The sequence below is a fragment of the Haliotis rubra genome, unplaced genomic scaffold (assembly GCF_003918875.1).
Source record: "Haliotis rubra isolate DU_JTF1 unplaced genomic scaffold, ASM391887v1 Scf2151, whole genome shotgun sequence".
In the NCBI taxonomy this organism is placed as follows: domain Eukaryota; kingdom Metazoa; phylum Mollusca; class Gastropoda; order Lepetellida; family Haliotidae; genus Haliotis; species Haliotis rubra.
The window spans coordinates 23315-46925 of record NW_025766172.1 but is presented as its reverse complement, the minus strand read 5'-3'; the positions used below and the strand labels follow the sequence as shown (position 1 = coordinate 46925).

Genomic DNA, 23611 nt, shown 5'->3' with positions numbered 1-23611 from the left:
CCCTGGATGTAGGTGTCAGTAGTGAGTGGGGTACCCATCTCCCCTGGATGTAGGTGTCAGTAGTGAGTGGGGTACCCATCTCCCCTGGATGTAGGTGTCAGTAGTGAGTGTTGTTCCTATCTCCCTGGATGTAGGTATCAGTAGTGAGTGGGGTACCCATCTCCCCTGGATGTAGGTGTCAGTAGTGAGTGGGGTACCCATCTCCCCTGGATGTAGGTGTCAGTAGTGAGTGGGGTACCCATCTCCCCTGGATGTAGGTATCAGTAGTGAGTGTTGTTCCTATCTCCCCTGGATGTAGGTATCAGTAGTGAGTGGGGTACACATCTCCCCTGGATGTAGGTGTCAGTAGTGAGTGGGGTACCCATCTCCCCATGGATGTAGGTGTCAGTAGTGAGTGGGGTACCCATCTCCCTGGATGTAGGTATCAGTAGTGAGTGTTGTTCCTATCTCCCTGGATGTAGGTATCAGTAGTGAGTGGGGTACCCATCTCCCCTGGATGTTGGTGTCAGTAGTGAGTGGGGTTCCATCTCCCCTGGATGTAGGTGTCAGTAGTGAGTGGGGTACCCATCTCCCCTGGATGTAGGTATCAGTAGTGAGTGGGGTACCCATCTCCCTGGATGTAGGTATCAGTAGTGAGTGGGGTACCCATCTCCCTGGATGTAGGTGTCAGTAGTGAGTGGGGTACATCTCCCCTGGGTGTAGGTGTCAGTATGAGTGGGGTACACATCAGTAGGTGAGTGGTGCTGTTCCCATCTCCCTGGATGTAGGTATCATCAGTAGTGAGTGGGGTCCCATCTCCCTGGATGTAGGTGTCAGTAGTGAGTGGGGTACCCATCTCCCCTGGATGTAGGTGTCAGTAGTGAGTGGGGTACCCATCTCCCTGGATGTAGGTATCAGTAGTGAGTGTTGTTCCCATCTCCCCTGGATGTAGGTATCAGTAGTGAGTGGGGTACACATCTCCCTGGATGTAGGTATCAGTAGTGTGGGTGGGGTACCCTCCCCTGGATGAAGGTGTCAGTAGTGAGTGGGGTACCCATCTCCCTGGATGTAGGTATCAGTAGTGAGTGTTGTTCCATCTCCCTGGATGTAGGTATCAGTAGTGAGTGGGGTACCCATCTCCCCTGGATGTTGGTGTCAGTAGTGAGTGGGGTACCCATCTCCCCTGGATGTAGGTGTCAGTAGTGAGTGGGGTACCCATCTCCCCTGGATGTAGGTGTCAGTAGTGAGTGGGGTACCCATCTCCCTCGATGTAGGTATCAGTAGTGAGTGGGGTACACATCTCCCCAATATGTAGGTATCAGTAGTGAGTGGGGTACCCATCTCCCCTGGATGTAGGTATCAGTAGTGAGTAGGGTAGACATCTCCCCTGGAGTGTAGGTGTCAGTAGTGAGTGGGGTACCCATCTCCCCTGGATGTAGGTATCAGTAGTGAGTGGGGTACACATCTCCCCTGGATGTAGGTATCAGTAGTGAGTGGGGTACCCATCTCCCCTGGATGTAGGTGTCAGTAGTGAGTGGGGTACCCATCTCCCCTGGATGTAGGTATCAGTAGTGAGTGGGGTACCCATCTCCCCTGGATGTAGGTGTCAGTAGTGAGTGGGGTACCCATCTCCCAATGTAGGTATCAGTAGTGAGTGTTGTTCCTATCTCCCTAGATGTAGGTGTCAGTAGTGAGTGCGGGTACCCATCTCCCCAATATGTAGGTATCAGTAGTGAGTGGGGTACACATCTCCCCTGGATGTAGGTGTCAGTAGTGAGTGTTGTTCCTATCTCCCCTAGATGTAGGTGTCAGTAGTGAGTGCGGTACCCATCTCCCCTGGATGTAGGTATCAGTAGTGAGTGGGGTACCCATCTCCCCTGGATGTAGGTGTCAGTAGTGAGTGGGGTACCCATCTCCCCTGGATGTAGGTGTCAGTAGTGAGTGGGGTACACATCTCCCCTGGATGTAGGTATCAGTAGTGAGTGCGGTACCCATCTCCCAATATGTAGGTATCAGTAGTGAGTGGGGTACACATCTCCCCTGGATGTAGGTGTCAGTAGTGAGTGTTGTTCCTATCTCCCCTGGATGTAGGTGTCAGTAGTGAGTGGGGTACCAATCTCTCCCGGATGTAGGTATCAGTAGTGAGTGTTGTTCCCATCTCCCCTGGATGTAGGTGTCAGTAGTGAGTGGGCTACCCATCTCCCAATATGTAGGTGTCAGTAGTGAGTGGGGTACCCATCTCCCCTGGATGTAGGTGTCAGTAGTGAGTGTTGTTCCCATCTCCCCAATATGTAGGTATCAGTAGTGAGTGGGGTACCCATCTCCCCCGAATGTAGGTATCAGTAGTAAGTGGGGTACACATCTCCCCTGGATGTAGGTATCAGTAGTGAGTGGGGTACCCATCTCCCCATGGATGTGAGGTATCAGTAGTGAGTGTTGTTCCTATCTCCCCTGGATGTAGGTATCAGTAGTGAGTGTTCTTCCTATCTCCCCCGGATGTAGGTGTCAGTAGTGAGTGTTGTTCCTATCTCCCCCAGATGTATGTATCAGTAGTGAGTGGGGTACACATCTCCCTTGAATGTATGTATCAGTAGTGAGTGGGGTACACATCTCCCTTGAATGTATGTATCAGTAGTGAGTGTTGTTCCTATCTCCCCTGGATGTAGGTATCAGTAGTGAGTGGGGTACACATCTCCCCCGGGATTCTCTTCCCACAGAGGTTACTCCTGTCATATCTTCCTACGTAACCTCTGTTCTAATACGGCCATATTTCCCGGTTCTCGTAAAATCCCCTAGCGGCAAAAGATCGCAGCATGAATTATCTCCCTTCTTTCTATCCAATCAGAACACCTGTTACATCGACTTAGATTCAACTTGACTAACACAAGCAAATGTGGGGCCACAAATATCCCCCATCTGCCGGGGACTTGTGTTGATGTTACACACAAGACGTTTAATGGCTAGCTTGTCCGTTGTCAACGAGGGTGATGGAGACGCCACTGATCCGCCATAACATGGCTGAGTTCTGTCTAGAAGAAACGTTTGCGCATCGCGCAGGGGAAGAAGTTTAGTTTTCTCGAAGCATACGGAAATTACCGAGGCCTTGCGAATGATCACTTTTGAAACAACGTCGCTGATTGCACAACTAAATCTGATTGTCTCCAATCACGAGTCTTGAACGCTCACACCATGAACAGAGGTTACGTAGGAAGATATGACAGGAGTAACCTCTGTGAGAAGAGAATGCTCCCCCCGGATGTAGGTATCAGTAGTGAGTGGGGTACACATCTCCCCAATATGTAGGTATCAGTAGTGAGTGGGGTACACATCTTCCCTGGATGTAGGTATCAGTAGTGAGTGGGGTACACATCTCCCCTGGATGTAGGTATCAGTAGTGAGTGTTGTTCCTATCTCCCCCGGATGTAGGTGTCAGTAGTGATTGTTGTTCCTATCTCCCCCAGATGTATGTATCAGTAGTGAGTGGGGTACCCATCTCCCCAATATGTAGGTATCAGTAGATCCTATCCCCCGGATGTAGGTATCAGTAATGAGTGGGGAGTTAGCATCTTGGACATACTCTGGAAACATGGCACCACACCGAAAATGTTCGAAAAGTTGTTTCAAAAAGGGAAATAAGCCTTGGAACTTTGGTGAAAAACAACCCAGGGAAAAGCAAAGTAGATTTAAAGTGCCCCAGACTGTCAGGTTGACCCCCTGAGCTACATAAGAAAGTGCCAAGTGCAGGGGTGACTGGAGTCCAGCCAGTACAAACGCTCACCAGTCTGCCATACCGCCTGTTAACGCCGAGGATGAGAAACACCCATCAGGAGGAGGATTGTTCACTGAAAACAAAAAGTGACAGGTAAGATGACTATAATCTACTAATTCATGTCACCCAAGCTTTGAAATACTTGCAGGTAACAAAAAGTCCTCATTGTTAAATGATTTGGATGGCCAAACTTGCCTCATTAAAAGAATTCATCTTTAAACAAGGTGACATAAGACATTTTCAATTTTATTCACATTTTTCAGTGATTAAGTGAAGTAAGTGGCCAAATTCAGACTCATGAATGAGTGTTTTTTCAAAACCAATTAAAAAACCCAGTGTTTTAATACCATAATGATAGGATAAACTGGGATAGAAATAGAAAATACAGCAAGGGAGATAATTCACAAATGTCAAACACAACAACATATTGTAAATAATCATTTAGAAGTTTCCCAAGTTGTCAGTGGGGTTTATTTTAAATCTGCAGGGCTGCTGCTGATGTGTATCATCTGTTCCACGTTGGGGACACAGAGAAACTGTTCAATGAGGCATTTCGTGAGCATGCCACGACATCGACAAACTGTGAGGGGGACCTGGTTATGGATATAGAGCATGAACAGCAGTGGGGCCTCAACTGGACAGAGAGACTGAAATGTACCAACTGTGGCTACCTGTCTAAGCATCATGAGCTCTACAAGGAGGTAGAAGTAGCTGCGGCAAAGAAGGGACGTCGCTCCTCCACTGCTAACACTGGACTCCAGATAGGCCTGTCGAAATGTCCCATGGGGTGTGACAGTTTCCGTGTCCTCTGCATGAGTGCAGATATTCCACCCCCATCGAGTTCAGGCATCCAGAAACCTGCAAACAGAGTTTGTGATAATATTAAATCTCAAAATGTGAAGGATATGAGGGCCAGGAGGGTGGAAATGAGGGAAATAAATAAATACAGGGGAACAAATTTAAATAATGTCAGCATGTCTACAGATGGCATGTACAACAACCCACTTTGTTCAGGTGTTGGGAAAACCCCTTTTCAGCCAGCCACTCAAGTTACCTATGTAGCCACTGAGAATGAGACTTGTGACCACCAAACAGGGCTCCAGATAACTTTTTGGGGGTGTGAGTGTACTTACACTTCATATTGCAAGTGAAGGTGTACTGAGAATTTTGAAGGAGTACCGACATGTTTTTGTGTGAGCGAGTTGATGTGGTTTGTCTGGACGATTCATCGATCACTATTTCCAACCATGTATTTGTATTTGAAGACGCGTGAGAAATAACTGAGCGACCGTGTGATGCGCGAAATGTCAGGTCCGACTGGATATAAATAGGAACAGTGTAGTTTTTAGCCAATCGAAAAATAGTGACGCATATCGTTGCATGGCAACGCAAGGGATTCCTACTGTCGGGGTTTCCTTATGTGTCAAATCGTATTTCGCAAAATGAAACTGAACAAGTATTTATCCGAAATAGATTTCCATTTGCACGATACGCACAGAAATTAAATGTTAGACGTATGAAGGTATTTATGTGCGTACACGATACGCTTGAAATCTTATATTATGTCGTACTTAGGCGTCCATTACGCAGGTACGCCCCTTATCCTGACCAAATATTAGCTCTACAAACAAAATCAAAACTTTGTTCAAAGCACAGTTTAGTTGACAACATTTCTTGTGTAAACAATTCAGACTGCACTGCTGATTTGCACATGTCAGAATCAATAGGAAATGAAAAACAGTTAGCTGCAGAGTGTTTCAGGGACTTAAAGAAAGACCAAATTGATGTAGAATTTTTGACAACAGATGCTGATAGTGCAGCTTACACAGCTCTCACTGAAATGTATGAAGCAGGGGAGATGGATGTTTGTCCGCAAACCTTTCTCGATACAAGGCACCTATCAGCCAGTCATAGAAAATTCATAAAAAATTCTAAATTTGTTGTGGACATGATGCCTGCTAGAACTAAACAAGATAAACAGAATTTGGCAAATACATTTTCTTTAGACTGTGCATCCAGATGTGCAGCTGAGTTTTCAGCTGCTTACTCAAGTCATGCAGGTGACTTGCCAAGGTTGAAGAAATCTCTGTCATATACCTCTGATGCTATTGCTTACTGTTACATGGGAGATCACACTAAATGCAGAAAGCAGTCACTTGTGTGCAAGGGGGGAAGCAAAATTGGTTATTACACAGTAAATATTTGGATAAAAACTTCAAAATTACTTACAATAAAATTCATTTTCAAAATTTGAGAAAATGCACTGACTTTCGTCTCGGCCCTAAAATAATAGACAAGACCCAATTCAACCTGAACAGTCAAAAAGTGTGAAGCTACAAACAAGGCACTGTGCAGGTCATTACTTTGTGATACAACCTTTACTCGGAACTTCCAAGGCAGAGCTCACAGTGCTGAGCATAGTGTCAACTTTAAAAGTCCAGCAAAATCACTCTTGACATGGGCTCAGGTGTGCCGTCACTGCAAAAAGTAAAATTGATAATGAAATCAGCAAAAGCCACAATAAAGTACTTAAAGCTAAAACATACAAGAAATCAAAAATAAGTAAGGACTGCCGTGCTAAGAAAAAGTTAGAATTATTCAAACTCCATCATTGTAAAAAAAATCAATATTCAAAAGACATGTTATTGAAAAGAAATACTGCATATTTGAGACATCAACACCAAAGAGGGGATCATCCATACCCAAAACTGGCCACACACAGAAAGACCTAACAACATAATGTATATGCTTACATAAAACAGTAAGGTTTATGACTCTTGGTGCACAAGCCCTGTTGTCGACAGTGAATTCTTTCCATATTGTGTTCGTGGGTCTCGACAGTCAAATGGTCAGTGTTTACACAAGAAGTGTAGTGACAGAGATGGCTCACTTCAATTATTTTGCCAGAGCTGTCAGTTTTAACCAAATCATCTGGTAAACATTTATTTGCTATGAATTGGGCTATTCTGTGGGCTTTTTGTTCGGTCCCTGCCTTGGACGGCCACGAAAAGAAGCACCGCCTATAGCCCTGCTTATCTCGGCTGCCCAACCAGTCCCTGCAACCTAATTTACCACTTGGGTCACCCATTTTCCTTTCAAAATTCCCTCTACATTTGTCCCAAAATGTTTCCATGGCAGTAGATCCACATGGAAAACCATAAATTATGAACTGCTGAAATATGCACTTACCCTACAGGTTACACAACACCAAATGTTTTCCCATAGACTTCTATAGTAGCCTTATATTTTTTATAAAATTATCCAGGCTATCAACAGCCATTCCATGTACACATGGATACACTCTGGCCTTTAAACTACAATAAAACACAATATCTGTCCAACTTGTCCGGCTTGTTTTGCGAGCACAGGAAGCGGAACACATCAACCCCAGTTCCGCACCAAATGTCACCTACTGGAAAATATCTGTACACACAATAAGCATAAGTCATGGTGATGAAAATCACAGCACTGAATACTTAAAATTGTGGTCAGTTTTAATTACTGGTTGGATATGCTTTTAAAAAACATAAACATCTTACACTATTTCATCCAATCACAGCTGTCACATGTCTCTATCTCTTCACTTGTTTACATACGGTCTGGCTCAGTGAGCAAGCAATTCTCATTTAGTGTAGTATAACCTTTATGCAATCTGTCAACAATCAAGGGAAATAACTCTGCACCTAATATTTCAAATTATCCCCCCACCCACCCTTATCCATTGGCTTGAATACCCCACACAACCATGTATTGTTTCTCTTACAGACACTCAGCACACATTATCAACACACCCACCTCCATTCCATATAACATGTGATTCCACTTTGACACAGGCCTGGGTATCCTTAAACAAAGCAAAACTACACACAAAAACCTTAATCACCAAGCATGCTAAGGGTTATATGTTCACCAGCTGTGAAGGCACCAAGCACATTGGGTACAACATTCCACAATGGCTGTATATACACTACAGTTGCTTCACCTCATTTAAATGACGACAGTACTGAAAATTAACCTTGTTTAACATGGCAAGACATATACTTTCAGCGCCACCTGCATTATAGGGGGACTAAAATACTAGCCACAAAGAGAAAGTGCACATACTAAATCAAAATATATATTTGAACTGCATCTGTACACAAATACCGATGTAACCAGTCATTAGTGACTTTAATTCAACAAATTTCATGACATCAGTGGCTTCGGCATGAGCATATGCAATAAGTTGGTGCATCATGATAAACTGCGGGAATGTCAAAAACTAATTTCAAGTCAAAAAGCTTAATTAATTAAGTCTTATGTTTGATCATTCAAAAATTTCAGCAGTTAATAAACCCCACATCATGCCACTATTCATGACTGCACAATAACACGAGGCTACTGGGATGGCCCGTGGGGTAATGTCTCAATGTCAGGAGGCTGTGAAACACCATGTCAGCACTGTTGAGACGTTATAGGAAGACTAATGAAGTTGACAACCACATCATGCACCATGTCTGTGTCAAAAGGCCGAGCATGGACATATGTATACAACTGACCCATCTATATATGGCACAGGTTCCAGACATCGATGACCAGTATTCATTGTGTCATGCAATACATGTGCCCTGTCACCTAGCTACCTTAGTTAGTCACTAGGTTGAGTACAAAAGAGTTAACACACCCCTAAACCTCACCAATAGTTTAACCAATGCACATGCAATACATGTGCCCTGTCACACAGTTACCCAGGTTCGTGCTGAAGAGTTCTCACTGGTTCAAAGTCAAGGTTGGATGGCACTGGGTGGCTGACTGCCTGGGACTGCATTTGTGCATCTCTTAAGCTTTGTGTCCAACTGTTTATCAGGCAGGACCTGAAACAAGTGTAAAGCAAATATTATCTTGTCCTACATGGGGTAACATTGCACAGCTGCATTTGTTTCAAACAGGGACAGATATCCTTCAACCCTGCACCGATTTGCCTGAACTCTCAATCCCAATTGTACATTATTATACTCAAACTACACATCAGAATTAACCATTAACCCAGTGAGAGTCACCTACCTAACCAGCCAATGGTGAGGGTCACCTGCCCATGAGCCACCTGAATGGGTTACCTAGCCCACTGCCTAGCCAGTCCTGAATCCAGGCAGCTTGCTAGTCACTGCCTAGCCAGCCAGGTACCCATGCAGCAAGTGGATCAGTATTCTTGGTCCAGAGCTGTTTGATAAGAGAAAGGGTCTTACGGATAATGATAAGGGTTGGATAACCTAGCCTTACCTGATATAAGCCTCACCCTCACATCCCAGGCAGCGAAACCTGTAAAAATGTACCACGAGATAGGATACTCACGAAAACAGGTGACAGGGCGAAACACATGTCACCCGCAACTATCGACACCGTCGGGTACCAAAATACACGAACAGACAATTGATAGAAAATCACAACTCGAGTCCATACAGCACAATGTCCAAGTTTATATATACAGCAAGAACTGTGATTACCACTAATCAAAAATACGTCTTCTCTTGTGAGCTCACTTCTCACGAAGACAACAGTGCCATATCAGCCTGTCAGCTCATCATTCAACTCAGGAACCGGTGTTAAACATTCTTATCAATCTAAATCGTTAGACTATGATGGTACATTACCTAATGCACAAACTGCATCGGTCTCTCTTGCCTGACACTTGGTATTTGTCGCACATGACCGATCATCATTGGGCAAGAAATCTCCAAAATCTTCTTGCATGGTGGCCATTTTTATTCGCACACTGCATCATCCGCTTGGTGTCGCTGCACTTGATCGTCCAAAGCTGGGTCCCGTCTCTCATATTGCAATATACGATAATACAGCGCACTGTGGCAGCCGAGAACCAACAAAGTTCCAGTCTGTCCTAGCAATAAATGGGAACCAGTCTAAGAGATTCGCAGATTTCTACAGATTTTGACCCCAAAATGCCCTCTGTTAGAATTGTGAATAATTGCATTTAAACACTTTTAAAACTCTGGTAAAATCATCGTAAGTGTGTTGGTATATTATATCCTTGAATTTATACAGGGATATTCTGAAAACATAACGCATTTCACCTATAACCGTTGATATTAAACGCCATTGGTGAAGAATGTCTGCAGGAAATATACGACTGTACATATACAGGAGGATATAAAGTGCTGTACTGCGCCTGTGCTCAATGACGCTTCTGTTAGATCCTGTTCGTCATCGAAACCATTTGCTGAAAGTGTTTCTTACATATATGTATGTGTGTGCGTGCGCGCGCGCGTGTACTCAGAGAGAGAAAGAGAGAGAGTGAGTGAGTTTAGTTTTACGCCGCACTCAGCAAAATTCCAGCAATATTGCGGTGGTCTGTAAATAATCCAGTCTATACTAGATAATCAAGTGATCAACAGCATGAGCATCGATCTGCGCAATTGGGAACCGATGACATATGCGTCAACCAAGACTTTAGCCCTTTTAATGACATCCGAGATGATGGCAGACCAAGAGTCACCTAGGATTCGAAACCACGATTAGCGGACCCCCATATGTTTATAGAAACACTAGCTGTTTTAAGTGTTAGTGTCTCCCCCAACCGGCCGCTGAACCATCTCGCCTGTTATGTGCCGGGTTTGAGTCTGGACCAGACAAACCATGGTCAGGGCAGAAACCATGGTCACAAGAAGTTGTGAAGATGAAGGAAAACTGATTTCTATGGATAGTCAACTTCTTTATTGCAATGAGTGCGACGTTTCGGTGTAGGTACTAACACCGTTATCAAGCAAGTGATACAACAACTGAAGCAAGGAGAATATATACATAGCTGTATAGTGAGTATATACAATTAACAAAGTTGATGTACATTGGATATTAGATAAGTGATTACAGCAGAGGAGGTTGATGTACAGAGTGATTGATTGTGATTAGAGTTGAGTTTATACAATTGATGAGTTGACGTACTATAGTTGTGATTACAAGCACAAAGGAGGGAGCATGGAAGCCAGATGGACAAAGGAGGTAGGGAAGGATTACTGGTGGTGGTCGTTGATTAGGTGGTAATAGGCTGACCAGATGAAATAACCTTGATCTCGATTCATGGTGGGGTTGTGGCGTTCGATGTTTATGGCTTCAAGGAGTTTCCTAATTTGGTAGTCTTGTCGGTTGATTTCTAGGATATCGATGTTGTTCCATAGGATGGCATGGTCAGGGGTTGGCTTTGGGTGTGGTCAGCTATGGCGGATTTGGAGTCGTTTTTTTCTGGACTGACGATTTATGTTCCTTGATTCGTAGTGGGGCGGGCGGGATGTTTCACCAATATAGAAGTCTCCGCATTGACAACGAATCTGGTAGACTACTCCCGAGGGGTCATCTTTTGTTGTTGACGGTGGTTTGCCTGTGGCTTGGAGGAGGTTCTGGATAGATTTGCCTTTTTGGAACAGGACGTCTATGCTTGCTTGCTGCTGAAGGAGTCGTCTTATCTGGTGGCTGACTGCTGCTGGACATACGGGATACTTATTACAAAGGGTGCTGATTACCGGCGGGGTGGTTTATCTGTTGGGTTGAGGGTGGTTGTGATGATATTGTTGACTAGCTTTTGGGGGTACTGGTTATAATGGACGAAGACATGGCGGATGTGGTTAAGTTCGGTTTCTAGGGCTTCCGTTGTCGAGCAGATGTTCTTAGCTCTCCGGGTGAGAGTGGATATGATGCCTTTCTTAACCTGTAGCGGGTGGTTGGAGGTAAAGTGAAGGTATTGGTCGGTATGGGTGGGTTTCCTGTAGACAGTAGTGGAGAGCTTGTTGTCTTCTTTCTTTACTAGGACGTCGAGGAAAGGGAGCTTGTTGTCAGATTCTTCTTCCATTGTGAACTGCATACGGGGATGTTGGGAATTCAGGTGGTTGAGGAGGTGTCCAGGGTTGTCGTTGGGGTTGAGAACTACAAAGGTGTCATCTACTTTTCTATACCAGCAAATTGGTGCAATGGGTGATGTCAGCAGGGCCTTGTCTTCTAGTTCCGTCATGTATATCTCAGTGATGATAGGGGAGAGAGGAGAACCCATGGGTAGCCCATGGGTTTGCTGGTAAATCTTGTCTGACCAGGTAAAGTAGGTTGAGCTGATGCAGGAGTCGATGAGGCGGATTATACTGTCAATGCTGAGGTGGGTGTCTAGGTCAGGGTGGAGGTCTTGGAGTCTTTTCCGAATGATGGTAAGGGCTTCCCTACCTCCTTTGTCCAATCACAATCAATCACTCTTTACATCAACCTCCTCTGCTGTAATCACTTATCTAATATCCAATGTACATCAACCTTGTTAATTGTATATACTCACTATACAGCTATGTATATATTCTCCTTGCTTCAGTTGTTGTATCACTTGCTTGATAACGGTGTTAGTACCTACACCGAAACGTCGCACTCATTGCAATAAAGAAGTTGACTATCCATAGAAATCAGTTTTCCTTCATCTTCACAACTTCTAAAATGCCTCTCAAAGAAATTAGCTGTGAATTGTTTTTTGTTTTTATCGTTTTCATTGTAGGTAAGAGAAGAAGCCAGAAATGTCGATAATTACCCTTGTTGTTCTGTGTGATTTTGCGTCAGTCATGGCGTCACGCTGCACAGAAACATTGACAATTTCGTGTAAACATATCTCATTACTGTATTGCATCTAGTTATCATTTGCTATTTCTTGCTACGACACCCTTTCCATGCATATTTTAAAGTATTGAGCAAATGCATATGCTACGAATAGACGAATGGATGTCTGTAAATTTGAGAAAATGCTACACACGTGTAAAGTCCGAATTTTTCTTTGTTTACATTTCAAACAAATGCTGTCATTCGAACACAGTTCGTTTTCTCACCCAGTATCTTTCCTTTCATTTCATCTCCACAGTTGGTATTGGTCACAAAGACCAGTTGTAATTTGATTCTAAAATGTATGAGGAAATCAGATACCAAATACCGCAGTGAATCGCCATTTCGTAATGAGTCAAAAATGGCGACATTTATGATGAAGCCTTTTTTGAGAGGTCATGTTCAGTACTTTAATTTAAGATAACAGTGGATGGTATCACGAAACAGGAAATGTCCCGCAGAATTCGAAACTGTGAAGTGTATTTGAATGCTTGATTTTTAAAAAGTGAGGGTTGAAGAGGAAGGACATGTATGTCCTTGTGTCATCGGGGTTAAACATTATGATATTTTTTGCCTACTGTCAGCTTAATACAGAATTGTACCGCTTCCGTGGTGTAGTGGTTAGAGCGTCCGCCCGGAGAGTGGAAGGTTGCTGGTTCGATCCCCGACCGCGTCATACGAAAGGACGTTAAAAGATGGCACTGGTCGGTCCCTGCCTGGCGCTCGGCATTAATGGGTACAACAAGGACTGGTCGGCTCGGAGTCAGTACAATGCGTCTGAGTGGGGTATTCATGTTTCACTGTGATATGGTATCTCAGTGGGCTAGCACTATAAAAACCAGCTTAAGTCTTGGCTAGTACAAGCACCACTGCCTATGAACCCCCGCACCCCCCAAATTATCCCGCCTAATCTTACAATTTGGAGACTCAAAGCAGTAACCATGGTAACCCTACATTTTGATCAGGGTGAATACGATCACCCTGAACAAAATTCCGATGGCCGTCCAAAACCAGCGTACCCCCTTAACGAATAACCCAAAGGTTCTGCAAAAATATCCCGGTCCCTTCCCCCAAAATTTCGACTGAACCTAACCTGTGAGATACAACGGCGTGGAGTGCCATCGTAGGCAAAGCCCGCGTTGATGACGACCACCTTGAACTGACAAGTGAAGGCTTGGAACCTGGCGGCCATCTTCGTTGGAGGTGTATAGGTGTGCAAATCTGGACAAGAAGGGACAGAGGCAGGCGCTTTCCCTTGGCTGGACCGAGAGACCCCGACGAAACTACCCTGCTCGTGGCATTGTTGCTGTTCTCCGAACGAAGTTAAAGAGTGGAATGAGACGCAGCCGCATTCTCCATCTTATATAGTCGAGACAGTGCGCATGTCTAGGTGTCTTCTGATTGGTTGATACAGTGATGACAACCTTCACGGAATCAAGTTACAGCGCTTGTTCTTAATTCCAGAAACATTGTTTCACCCCTGCCCACATTGGTCAGTGTATATCTGTCTCACTGACACACACCGGGTGTCTTCATACAGGAGAGCTCAGACACCCTCACCAACACCCTTCCCCCGTGATGCTCGTCAATGTTGAGTTGTCACCAGTCTTTGACAGTTCAGTATAAAAATGTTAGTCTGTCCATTCATACGTAATCCTATTTTCATCACACTAAGGAATGTGAGAGTCATCAATTGTGTACATAACTACATTTTAGAATTATGCTTAAACATTATGGGGGAGGGTTTTTTAATGAAATTGTACATGGCATTCAAAGGGGGGTGCACTTACGTTGTACATACATTTTGTTTGTTTGTTTGTTGTTGTTGTTTTTTGGGGGGGGTGTCATTCACATTGTACATACTTCTCCATAACAATCATCATCACCCCCTAGCAATAAATTATGAACGGTCCCTAAACATGGCACATTAAAACACACAGAGAAAATACGCCTGTGTATGAGAACACACCACAATCCTGGCCTCGTGATAACTGTGTTATGCCAGGGGATTGGTAAACTGACCAGAAAGCACTGTATATAACTCATGGAAACGAATAAGGGAACACATGAAAGTACAAGTGTTCCTATATTTGTTTCCAGAATTTCACCCACAGTGCAATACAAAGCTTGTGAAGAAACCTGGAAAAGAATTAAAGGAACACTTGCACTTCCATGTGTTCCCTTATTCGTTTCCATGAGTATATATAGGGAATATTTGCTACACTGGATCTGAACATTTACTTGGTAATGGTCATGTATGTTTACACGCTGTGCATGAGATTGTCTGTATATTATTTGACGCCACATTTTTCAATATTCGAACTCTATGATGGCACCCTGTAAATAATCCAGTCAGTATACTCGTACTTTGCCTTTTATAGCAATGATAGATTGCTGGGTGCCCATGTTCCACCCTGGAATCCCTAAGGGTGTGTCTCACCAGAGGTCTGATACCAACACACCTAATGTACCTGTAAACTAATATTAAGTCAACCATACAGACCCTGAAACACATATATCCAATACAGACCATGCAAGTCTAGAATATGTGGCAAGTATAGAATACCACAGTTTCAGGAAAAATGTAAAACTGTTTACGCCCCTGGGCTCAATTTTATTATATTCAGGAAGCAACACACGGATTTAACATCACTGTATCACATGTACATGGCAGCTATAAAGATAAGGTCTGCAAAAATATGAAAGGTTTACTTGGGCTGTCATAGAATTTCCAGATTTGAGCACACCCTCATCAGTGAGTGAGTGAGTGAGTGAGTGTCAGCAATGTTTTAGGCGGTGCTCAGAACCTTGTTCAAACAATTCAGTCGCTGATAGAGCTAGTAAGTGTTTTTCGCCAGAATCAACGATAATGTAGTTTCTGGGGTCTGCCTGGAGGTCGTCCATTACATATAAAAGAACATCAAATCACACTACAGTAAAATCTGCCAACACCGGCACCTGTCTAATCTGGCACACTGTCAAAACCGGCATAAAGTTTTGGTCCCACCATTTCACAACGATATTATGATCATTAAAACATTTTCCTCAATGCCTTTGACATTTGTGTGAAGACATGTTCAGGATTTGAGCTACACAATGATGCTGTAACATATAAGGTGATATTTGGTATTCGGGAGAAGGGGGGATGACACCTTCACCTATAAATCTGCAAAGATATAGAACTTGTCAGATATTACTCTGGGGTATAAAAGTGTTCCGTCAGTCACAACCACACTGACAGAGTCTGTCATACACACCCTGAAACAGAAATACCCAGTGCAGCCCATGCAAGTCTACAAGATGTGGCAAGCCCAGATTTTCACAGTTTCTGACAAGGAAAAACATCCCTAGGCTCCTTTTATTTTACTTTATGAATATGATTTAGAAACTGTTATTCTTTTCTGTAAATATGTACTTTTCTGACACTAGATGTTAGGTGTCTGTTTCCGCCACTATGCACTACCTGGTCGGGGTATTGCATCCGTAAACATATGTAAGCTACGGGTTGTTTGAACAACACTTGCTCTCCCTGACCAAGCCTCCCTGACCCTGCCTCCCTGATCCTGCCTGCCTGACCCTGCCTCCCTGACACTGCCTGCCTGACACTGCCTGCCTGACCCTGCCTGCCTGATCCTGCCTGCCTGACCCTGCCTGCCTGACCCTGCCTGCCTGACCCTGCCTGCCTGACCCTGCCTCCCTGACACTGCCTGCCTGACCCTGCCTGCCTGACCCTGCCTGCCTGACCCTGCCTGCCTGACCCTGCCTGCCCTGCCTGCCTGACCCTGCCTGCCTGACCCTGCCTGCCTGACCAAGCCTCCCTGACCCTGCCTCCCTGACCATTCCTCCCTGACCATGCCTCCCTGACCAAGCCTCCCTGACCCTGCCTGCCTGACCATGCCTCCTTGACCATGCCTCCCTGACCCTGCCTCCCTGACCCTGCCTCCCTGACCCTGCCTCCCTGACCATGCCTGCCTGACCATGCCTGCCTGACCCTGCCTGCCTGACACTTTGACACCTTGCGTGACACTGCCCACATCCCTGACACTATTCTGATTAATGTTTCCAGGGAGATCAATAGATCATCTTGTGCTCACTTGGAAGATTACTTGATGAAGTAACAGTACTGATCACGTGTTTCTGTAAGTTCAGTCTAACTATCATCAGAATCATTTATTTCTTCTGTAGTTTCATCAAATTCTTATTTGATTTTTTTGTCTAAATGGTCAAGTGTAGTAATGTCCTTATCCGTTTGCATTGTGATCTGTATAGACTGGGCCACCCATGTCTCCAGACACAGACCAGATACAGCACAAAGAGCAACAAAGCTCTGTGGCTCACCTGAAGTTTTAATGGTTTAGTTGGAAACACCTTCAATTGGTCAGAGTATAGAGCCAGACCAGCTATGACACTCCACTGCTGTTGTATGTCATGGGGAATGGTAAAGTGTTAGAGGGAATTTCTTTTATTTATGACTGTTGTCGAGCTTCTGCTGCAGAAACACTGCACATACACAGTAGAATGTTTTGGAGAGAGCACCAACTGTATTTTGCACCACATAAAAGTGTAAAAATATATTTTTACTCCCGAAACTTCTGGTACTTGTTTCTTCTTCCAACTTGACAGCAAAAATGTTACATCTGTACTGCTTGGTCCTTCATCAGTTTTACCAGGTGTCCAAGAACACCTGGTGTCTCAGGGCACGATAGTCATCTAAAAAGTGCATCAAACTTACGCTGCAGGTTGGGTCTGTTTAAACTGAGGGGTTTACTCCAGTAATGCAATATGGTTGTGCTGCCATATTTCTGGAATACTGCTTACTGACAGACAGACAGACAGACAGACAGACAGATGGCTGTCAGAATCACTATAAATTCTTGCAAGTGGCTTATGTTGCTGTCTGTTGTGTCTCATCAATGGCCAAAGGGGAGACAATTTCAAAACTTTGGTGGAAGAGTTTGCTCCCTTGATGAGCTGTCAGTGAGTGATTCTCAGGGTGCTGGTATAGACTTTTAAAGGCCAGGTTAGTGTTCTGCCAAGACAGCGGCCTTGCAGGATCAGTGTTGATTGGCATATAGTATTAACAACCGGTAGGATATTAGATATAGATGAGTCTTTGTCATATATGATGTTTTTTACAACTTTATATACTGCTGGATGTTTCTATGTCAACCACAGAAAAAGTGATAGACTTTGCTTCTTTTATCACAGGAAACGGTTGTTTGTTTCATACTGTTTCTGTTTAGATTTCTGTTTAATTTCAGAACAGAACCTTGAAGAGACATGGTAATGGCAGTGATCACCTACATGATGTTGAGGCTGAATAGAAGACATGGGGTGTTGCTGCTGCTGTCCAGCATGTCCAGTTTTCATTTTCATATTTCCAATGAAGGGTATTTTTTTGTCCACACTTGGAAGAACACAGCAAGAGTAGAGTTACATCACAGGGTGCAGTCTTTCACTCACTATATCAATCACTTGATTGTCTGGTCCAGACTTGATTATGTAAGTTCTGAACTAGAATATAACCAGGGTTAGGGTTAGATACACTGTCAGGTAGATCACAGTAAGGGTAGAGTTACATCACAGGGTGCAGTCTTTCACTCACTATATCAATCACTTGATTGTCTGGTCCAGACTTGATTATGTAAGTTCTGAACTAGAATATAAACCAGGGTTAGGGTTAGATACACTGTCAGGTAGATCACAGTAAGGGTAGAGTTACATCACAGGGTGCGGTCTTTCACTCACTATATCAATCACTTGATTGTCTGGTCCAGACTTGATTATGTAAGTTCTGAACTAGAATATAACCAGGGTTAGGGTTAGATACACTGTCAGGTAGATCACAGTAAGGGTAGAGTTACATCACAGGGTGCAGTCTTTCACTCACTATATTTATCACTTGATTGTCTGGTCCAGACTTGATTATGTAAGTTCTGAACTAGAATATAACCAGGGTTAGGGTTAGATACACTGTCAGGTAGATCACAGTAAGGGTAGAGTTACATCACAGGGTGCGGCCTTTCACTCACTATATTTATCACTTGATTGTCTGGTCCAGACTTGATTATGTACGTTCTGAACTAGAATATAACCAGGGTTAGGGTTAGATACACTGTCAGGTAGATCACAGTAAGGGTATAGTTACATCACAGGGTGCGGCCTTTCACTCACTATATTTATCACTTGATTGTCTTATCCACACTTGATTATGTATTTATGATTGCAAGAAACCAAACGTTAATAATTTCACACATAAGTTGTGAGTGATGCTTAATATCATGTTTACCTGCATGTCTGATTGAGTAATATACAGAAAAGATGGTTCCTCAAAACACTCAAGACAGAAAGTTCAACCACTATTCAGTTACCTTGAAACTTATTTTCATTTCATACAGAATACAATAACAATATTTGCCAGTTTGTCTGCATGATTGTTAGTTTTCTGCACTCAACAATAGTTCCAGCTGTGTGATGATAGTTAGCAAATAAATGAGTCAAGACCAGACAATTCAGTGATCGAAATCATGCGGTAATCCAAAACAATCAGGACATAATGCCACGCCTTAAACACAGAAACAGGGGAATATATCGTATCTGCTGTAGGGGTAGAGTTCTCAACAACGGAAATTATGTAGATAAGTAGATATTGGTGCAATTTTAGTTCAGAAATAAAAGCATTACGATATTTGTTTGCTGGCGTTTATGGGCCGTTGTAACATTAATCCCTTGGGGTGGCACAATAAACTTTGTGACAGGTGCCAAACTTTGGAATATGGCTTTAAACACGTATTCCCCCAGTGTATTTACTCCTTAAGTCCCTCGGATTACACAGGAAATTACACGTATTTCTTCCGCTAACCAGCAGTGACGGGCTGTCTGTTTTATTTGTAAACAAATATTTGGGGAAAATATGGCAACACTGAAATTACCGTGGACACCAGTTTGTATCATAAGTTCTTGTTTACCCATTGCCTATTGCGACAAAAACAAATATAATATTGTGCCAATGTTCGAAGTGTGAAATGAGGTGCCAAACTTCATATCACCTCACTGTAGCCTCCTCGCTGGTTCTCAAGTATGGCGCTGGTCACGTGACTTGGTACATCGAACGTTCAACGTAATATAATTCTTTCTCAGTATCCAGCTCCTTTAAACAATCACTCCGTGTCTATTTTAATACGTGGAGATTAGGAGAAAAATTATGGCAGTTCTTCAACTCCAAATTTTATAACACACTAACACACACTGGGCAGAAAACGTCCTCTAAAATTTACCAATTTTCAGGCAGACGTTGTCTGAAATTTGGTCACAAACTGTGACGCTCGTAACCGGCCACCGGACCAAGGTCAGAGTTCAAGTACAAAGTTCATGACGTCATCATCGCCTGTTCTGACGTCACGGGGTTCCAGTTTGCCGAAGGCTCCTTTTGATTATTCTGGCGCAGTGATGAGGCCGTGCCAAAGTCTATATTGTAAGCTTGGTCTCTCGTAGCGTCCCAAATTGTTATTAACTATTTATTTACAATTAGTCACTGCATTAAGCCTCGTCACTTTCTGGAATACTCCCACTTAATGTGAGACAAACTCCCAGCTAGCCTAATATTTTAATATCTCTCATGCGTCAATAATTTTATGAACAAAAGCCTTTCCTGAAAGAGCTAGCTAGATAGAGTAAGATATTTTCACCCGGAAAACAAGTTTGATTTTTGTTAAACCTAACGATCTCAGCAATTAATGACTGTGTTGTATGGAGGCCCATGTAACTGTAAGGGGAGAAAAGGATCGCCCAGTTCTCTTTATATTTCAGTGTAGTAAATTGCATATTTTGTGGGTTCTGCTGTAGGGTTTATGAGCCAGTCACTGGTTTTACGCCGCCTTTAACAATATTCCAGCAGGGGCACACCAGAAATGAGGATTCGAACCTGGGTATTCAGCGTGACAAGCGAACGCTTTAACCACTAGGCTAGGCTACTCGGCCCGCTGTCTGTCTGTATGTATGTCTGTCTGTCCGCGTGCGTGCGAACTGATGGATATAACAAACTGATGGATGTAATGAGCTGATGGATATAACGAACTGACGGATATAACGAACTGACGGTTATACCGAACTGATGGATATAACGAACTGATGGATGTAACGAACTGATGGATGTAACAAACTGATGGATGTAACGAACTGATGGATGTAACGAACTGATGGATATAACGAACTGATGGATATAACGAACTGACGGTTATACCGAACTGATGGATATAACGAACTGATGGATGTAACGAACTGATGGATGTAACAAACTGATGGATGTAACAAACTGATGGATGTAACGAACTGATGGATATAACGATCTGATGGAAATAACGAACTGATGGAAATAACGAACTGATGGATGTAACGATCTGATGGAAATAACGAACTGATGGAAATAATGAACTGATGGATAAACGAACTGATGGATGTAACGAACTGATGGAAATAACGAACTGATGGATGTAACGAACTGATTGAAATAATGAACTGATGGATGTCACGAACTCATGGAAATAACGTACTGATGGAAATAACGTACTGATGGACGTAACGAGCTGATGGATATAATGAACTGATGGATGTAACGAACTGATGGATGTAACGAACTAATGGAAATAACGAACTGATGGATGTAACGAACTGATGGAAATAACGAACTGATGGATGTAACGAATAAAGCTTTGGTCTAGGTCACTTGGTGTTCATCTTAGATATAATGAACTCAAATTAATAAACGCCTTCGAATTAGCATTAACCACAGTTTAATGCATTTCCTTTATTTCCAATGTTGAGGTACCAAGTGTTTGTTTCAATGACCCGCAACAGATTTCTCCCTTCGGTAAGGTCGTTTTTTTGTCTGGCAATAGAAGTTGACAGATGTATCCATGTTTGCTATTACAAGATGCCGACAGCCACTCCATGCCAATCACTGATAACCGCATTTTGACACATTTTCCATGACGCCCCCCTCTAAAACCCATTCTTTCTTCGAGAGACCACATGGTGTAGGAAGGAGCTTGCCCGTCAAGCCACAGAAATGTGTTGTTATCGCACAGATCTCGCAACCCAATCCAAACCTCAACTGAAACAAGACAGCCAACATTATTACATCCATTCATCCAAACATCGTTTAACACCTTAAAAACCCTGGCTCTGGACTCTGGACCCTTATAATTATAGATCAGATATCGACAATAACTTCAGCTGAGGATACACCATATGGTTGAACAACTTCTTTATTCAGGTGATGCGACGTTTTCATACCGAATTTTGTATAGTTATCAGTTTCTCCCATAAAGCTTGTCCCTAAATAAAGAAGTTCTTCATCCATACAGTTTGTCTCTCAATAAACAAGTTGTTTCCATACAGTTTGTCTCTCAATAAACACGTTGTTCATCCATACAGTTTGTCTCTCAATAAACAAGTTGTTTCCATACAGTTTGTCTCTCAATAAACAAGTTGTTCATCCATACAGTTTGTCTCTCAATAAACAAGTTGTTTCCATACAGTTTGTCTCTCAATAAAGAAGTTCTTCATCCATAACGTTTTTCTCTCAATAAACAAGTTGTTCATCCATACAGTTTGTCTCTCAATAAACAAGTTGTTCATCCATACAGTTTTTCTCTCAATTAACAAGTTGTTCATCCATACAGTTTTTCTCTCAATAAACAAGTTGTTCATCCATAGTTTGTCTCTCAATAAACAAGTTGTTCATCCATACAGTTTGTCTCTCAATAAACAAGTTGTTCATCCATAAGTTTGTCTCTCAATAAACAAGTTGTTCATCCATACAGTTTTTCTCTCAATAAATAAGTTGTTCATCCATACAGTTTCTCTCTCAATAAACAAGTTGCTCATCCATAAGTTTGTCTCTCAATAAACAAGTTGTTTATCCATACAGTTTGTCTCTCAATAAACAAGTTCTTCATCCATACAGTTTGTCTCTCAATAAAGAAGTTCTTCATCCATAAGTTTGTCTCTGAATAAACAAGTTGTTCATCCATACAGTTTGTCTCTCAATAAACAAGTTGCTCATCCATACAGTTTGTCTCTCAATAAACAAGTTGTTCATCCATAGGTTTGTCTCTCAATTAACAAGTTGTTCATCCATAAGTTTGTCTCTCACTAAACAAGTTGTTTATAAATACAGTTTGTCTCTCAATAAACAAGTTGTTCATCCATACAGTATGTCTCTCAATTAACAAGTTGTTCATCCATAAGTTTGTCTCTCAATAAACAAGTTGTTCATCCATACAGTTTTTCTCTCAATAAATAAGTTGTTCATCCATGCAGTTTGTCTCTCAATAAACAAGTTGTTCATCCATAGGTTTGTCTCTCAATAAACAAGTTGTTCATCCATAAGTTTGTCTCTCAATAAACAAGTTGTTTATCCATACAGTTTGTCTCTCAATAAACACGTTGTTCATCCATAGGTTTGTCTCTCAATAAACAAGTTGTTCATCCATAAGTTTGTCTCTCAATAAACAAGTTGTTCATCCATACGTTTGTCTCTCAATAAACAAGTTGTTCATCCATACAGTTTGTCTCTCAATAAACAAGTTGTTCATCCATAGGTTTGTCTCTCAATAAACAAGTTGTTCATCCATACAGTTTGTCTCTCAATAAACAAGTTGTTCATCCATAGGTTTGTCTCTCAATAAACAAGTTGTTCATCCATACAGTTTGTCTCTCAATAAACAAGTTGTTCATCCATAAAGTTTCTCTTTATCAGACTCTCCAACTTCAAACATGCCACTCAAAGAAGATAATTATAGATCGACACGTTAGAGAAAGATAAAAGACACTCTTGCCGCTTCTAATGTCTGTATAGTTTTACCAATATCTTCTTTCAATTCCTCATGCTTTATTTCATTGTGTGCACTTGGAGCCTGGATTCAAGAGCCACAACACATTTTAAGGATCGCCTTGTCTTGCGAAATACGTAAAACTAGTGTATAAAAATATGCATCGATTGCTCTGGAAATACGAATGGCTTTACATATTCCTTTAAAAAGAAGTAGGGGATATTCCATTCCAGGGCATACCACAAGCCAATGCCAATGCATATGAGAAAAAGAAATATATATCCATACAGATGAAACATTTCCAAAGGAATGGAATAAATTGTCACATTTTCCCTTAATTTCTCTTCATCATCTGTTTCCTCCTTGGCTTCATCATTTGCATTTTATCAATCTTGTAAATCAAATATCCCTTACT

The 23611-nt window shown here is 42.6% G+C and overlaps 1 protein-coding gene and 1 long non-coding RNA gene across 2 annotated transcripts; one reads left to right on the top strand and one right to left on the bottom strand.

Moving 5' to 3' along the window:
* The first annotated feature begins 3760 nt into the window (after nt 1–3760).
* Nucleotides 3761–5673, top strand: LOC124276920. Its single transcript, XM_046712585.1, has 3 exons — nt 3761–3841; nt 4236–4716; nt 5554–5673. The coding sequence occupies exons 1-3, from the start codon at nt 3789–3791 to the stop codon at nt 5671–5673; spliced, it is 654 nt and encodes a 217-aa protein (XP_046568541.1). The 5' UTR covers nt 3761–3788.
* A 775-nt stretch (nt 5674–6448) lies between these two features.
* LOC124276919 lies at nt 6449–8770 on the bottom strand. The gene is made up of 3 exons (XR_006898691.1): nt 8476–8770; nt 7544–7592; nt 6449–6804 (listed from the first exon to the last, which is right to left on the bottom strand). It is a non-coding gene; the product is annotated as an uncharacterized LOC124276919 (long non-coding RNA).
* Between the last annotated feature and the right edge of the window lie 14841 nt (nt 8771–23611).

Excerpts from the sequence above, each read along its gene's own strand:
- LOC124276920 (XM_046712585.1), top strand. The coding sequence starts at position 3,789 with ATGAGAAACACCCATCAGGAGGAGGATTGTTCACTGAAAACAAAAAGT. Across the intron at positions 3,842-4,235 it reads CTGAAAACAAAAAGTGACAG|GGCTGCTGCTGATGTGTATC; the intron begins GTAAGATGACTA and ends TTAAATCTGCAG. Across the intron at positions 4,717-5,553 it reads GGGGAACAAATTTAAATAAT|ATGCTGATAGTGCAGCTTAC; the intron begins GTCAGCATGTCT and ends TTTTGACAACAG.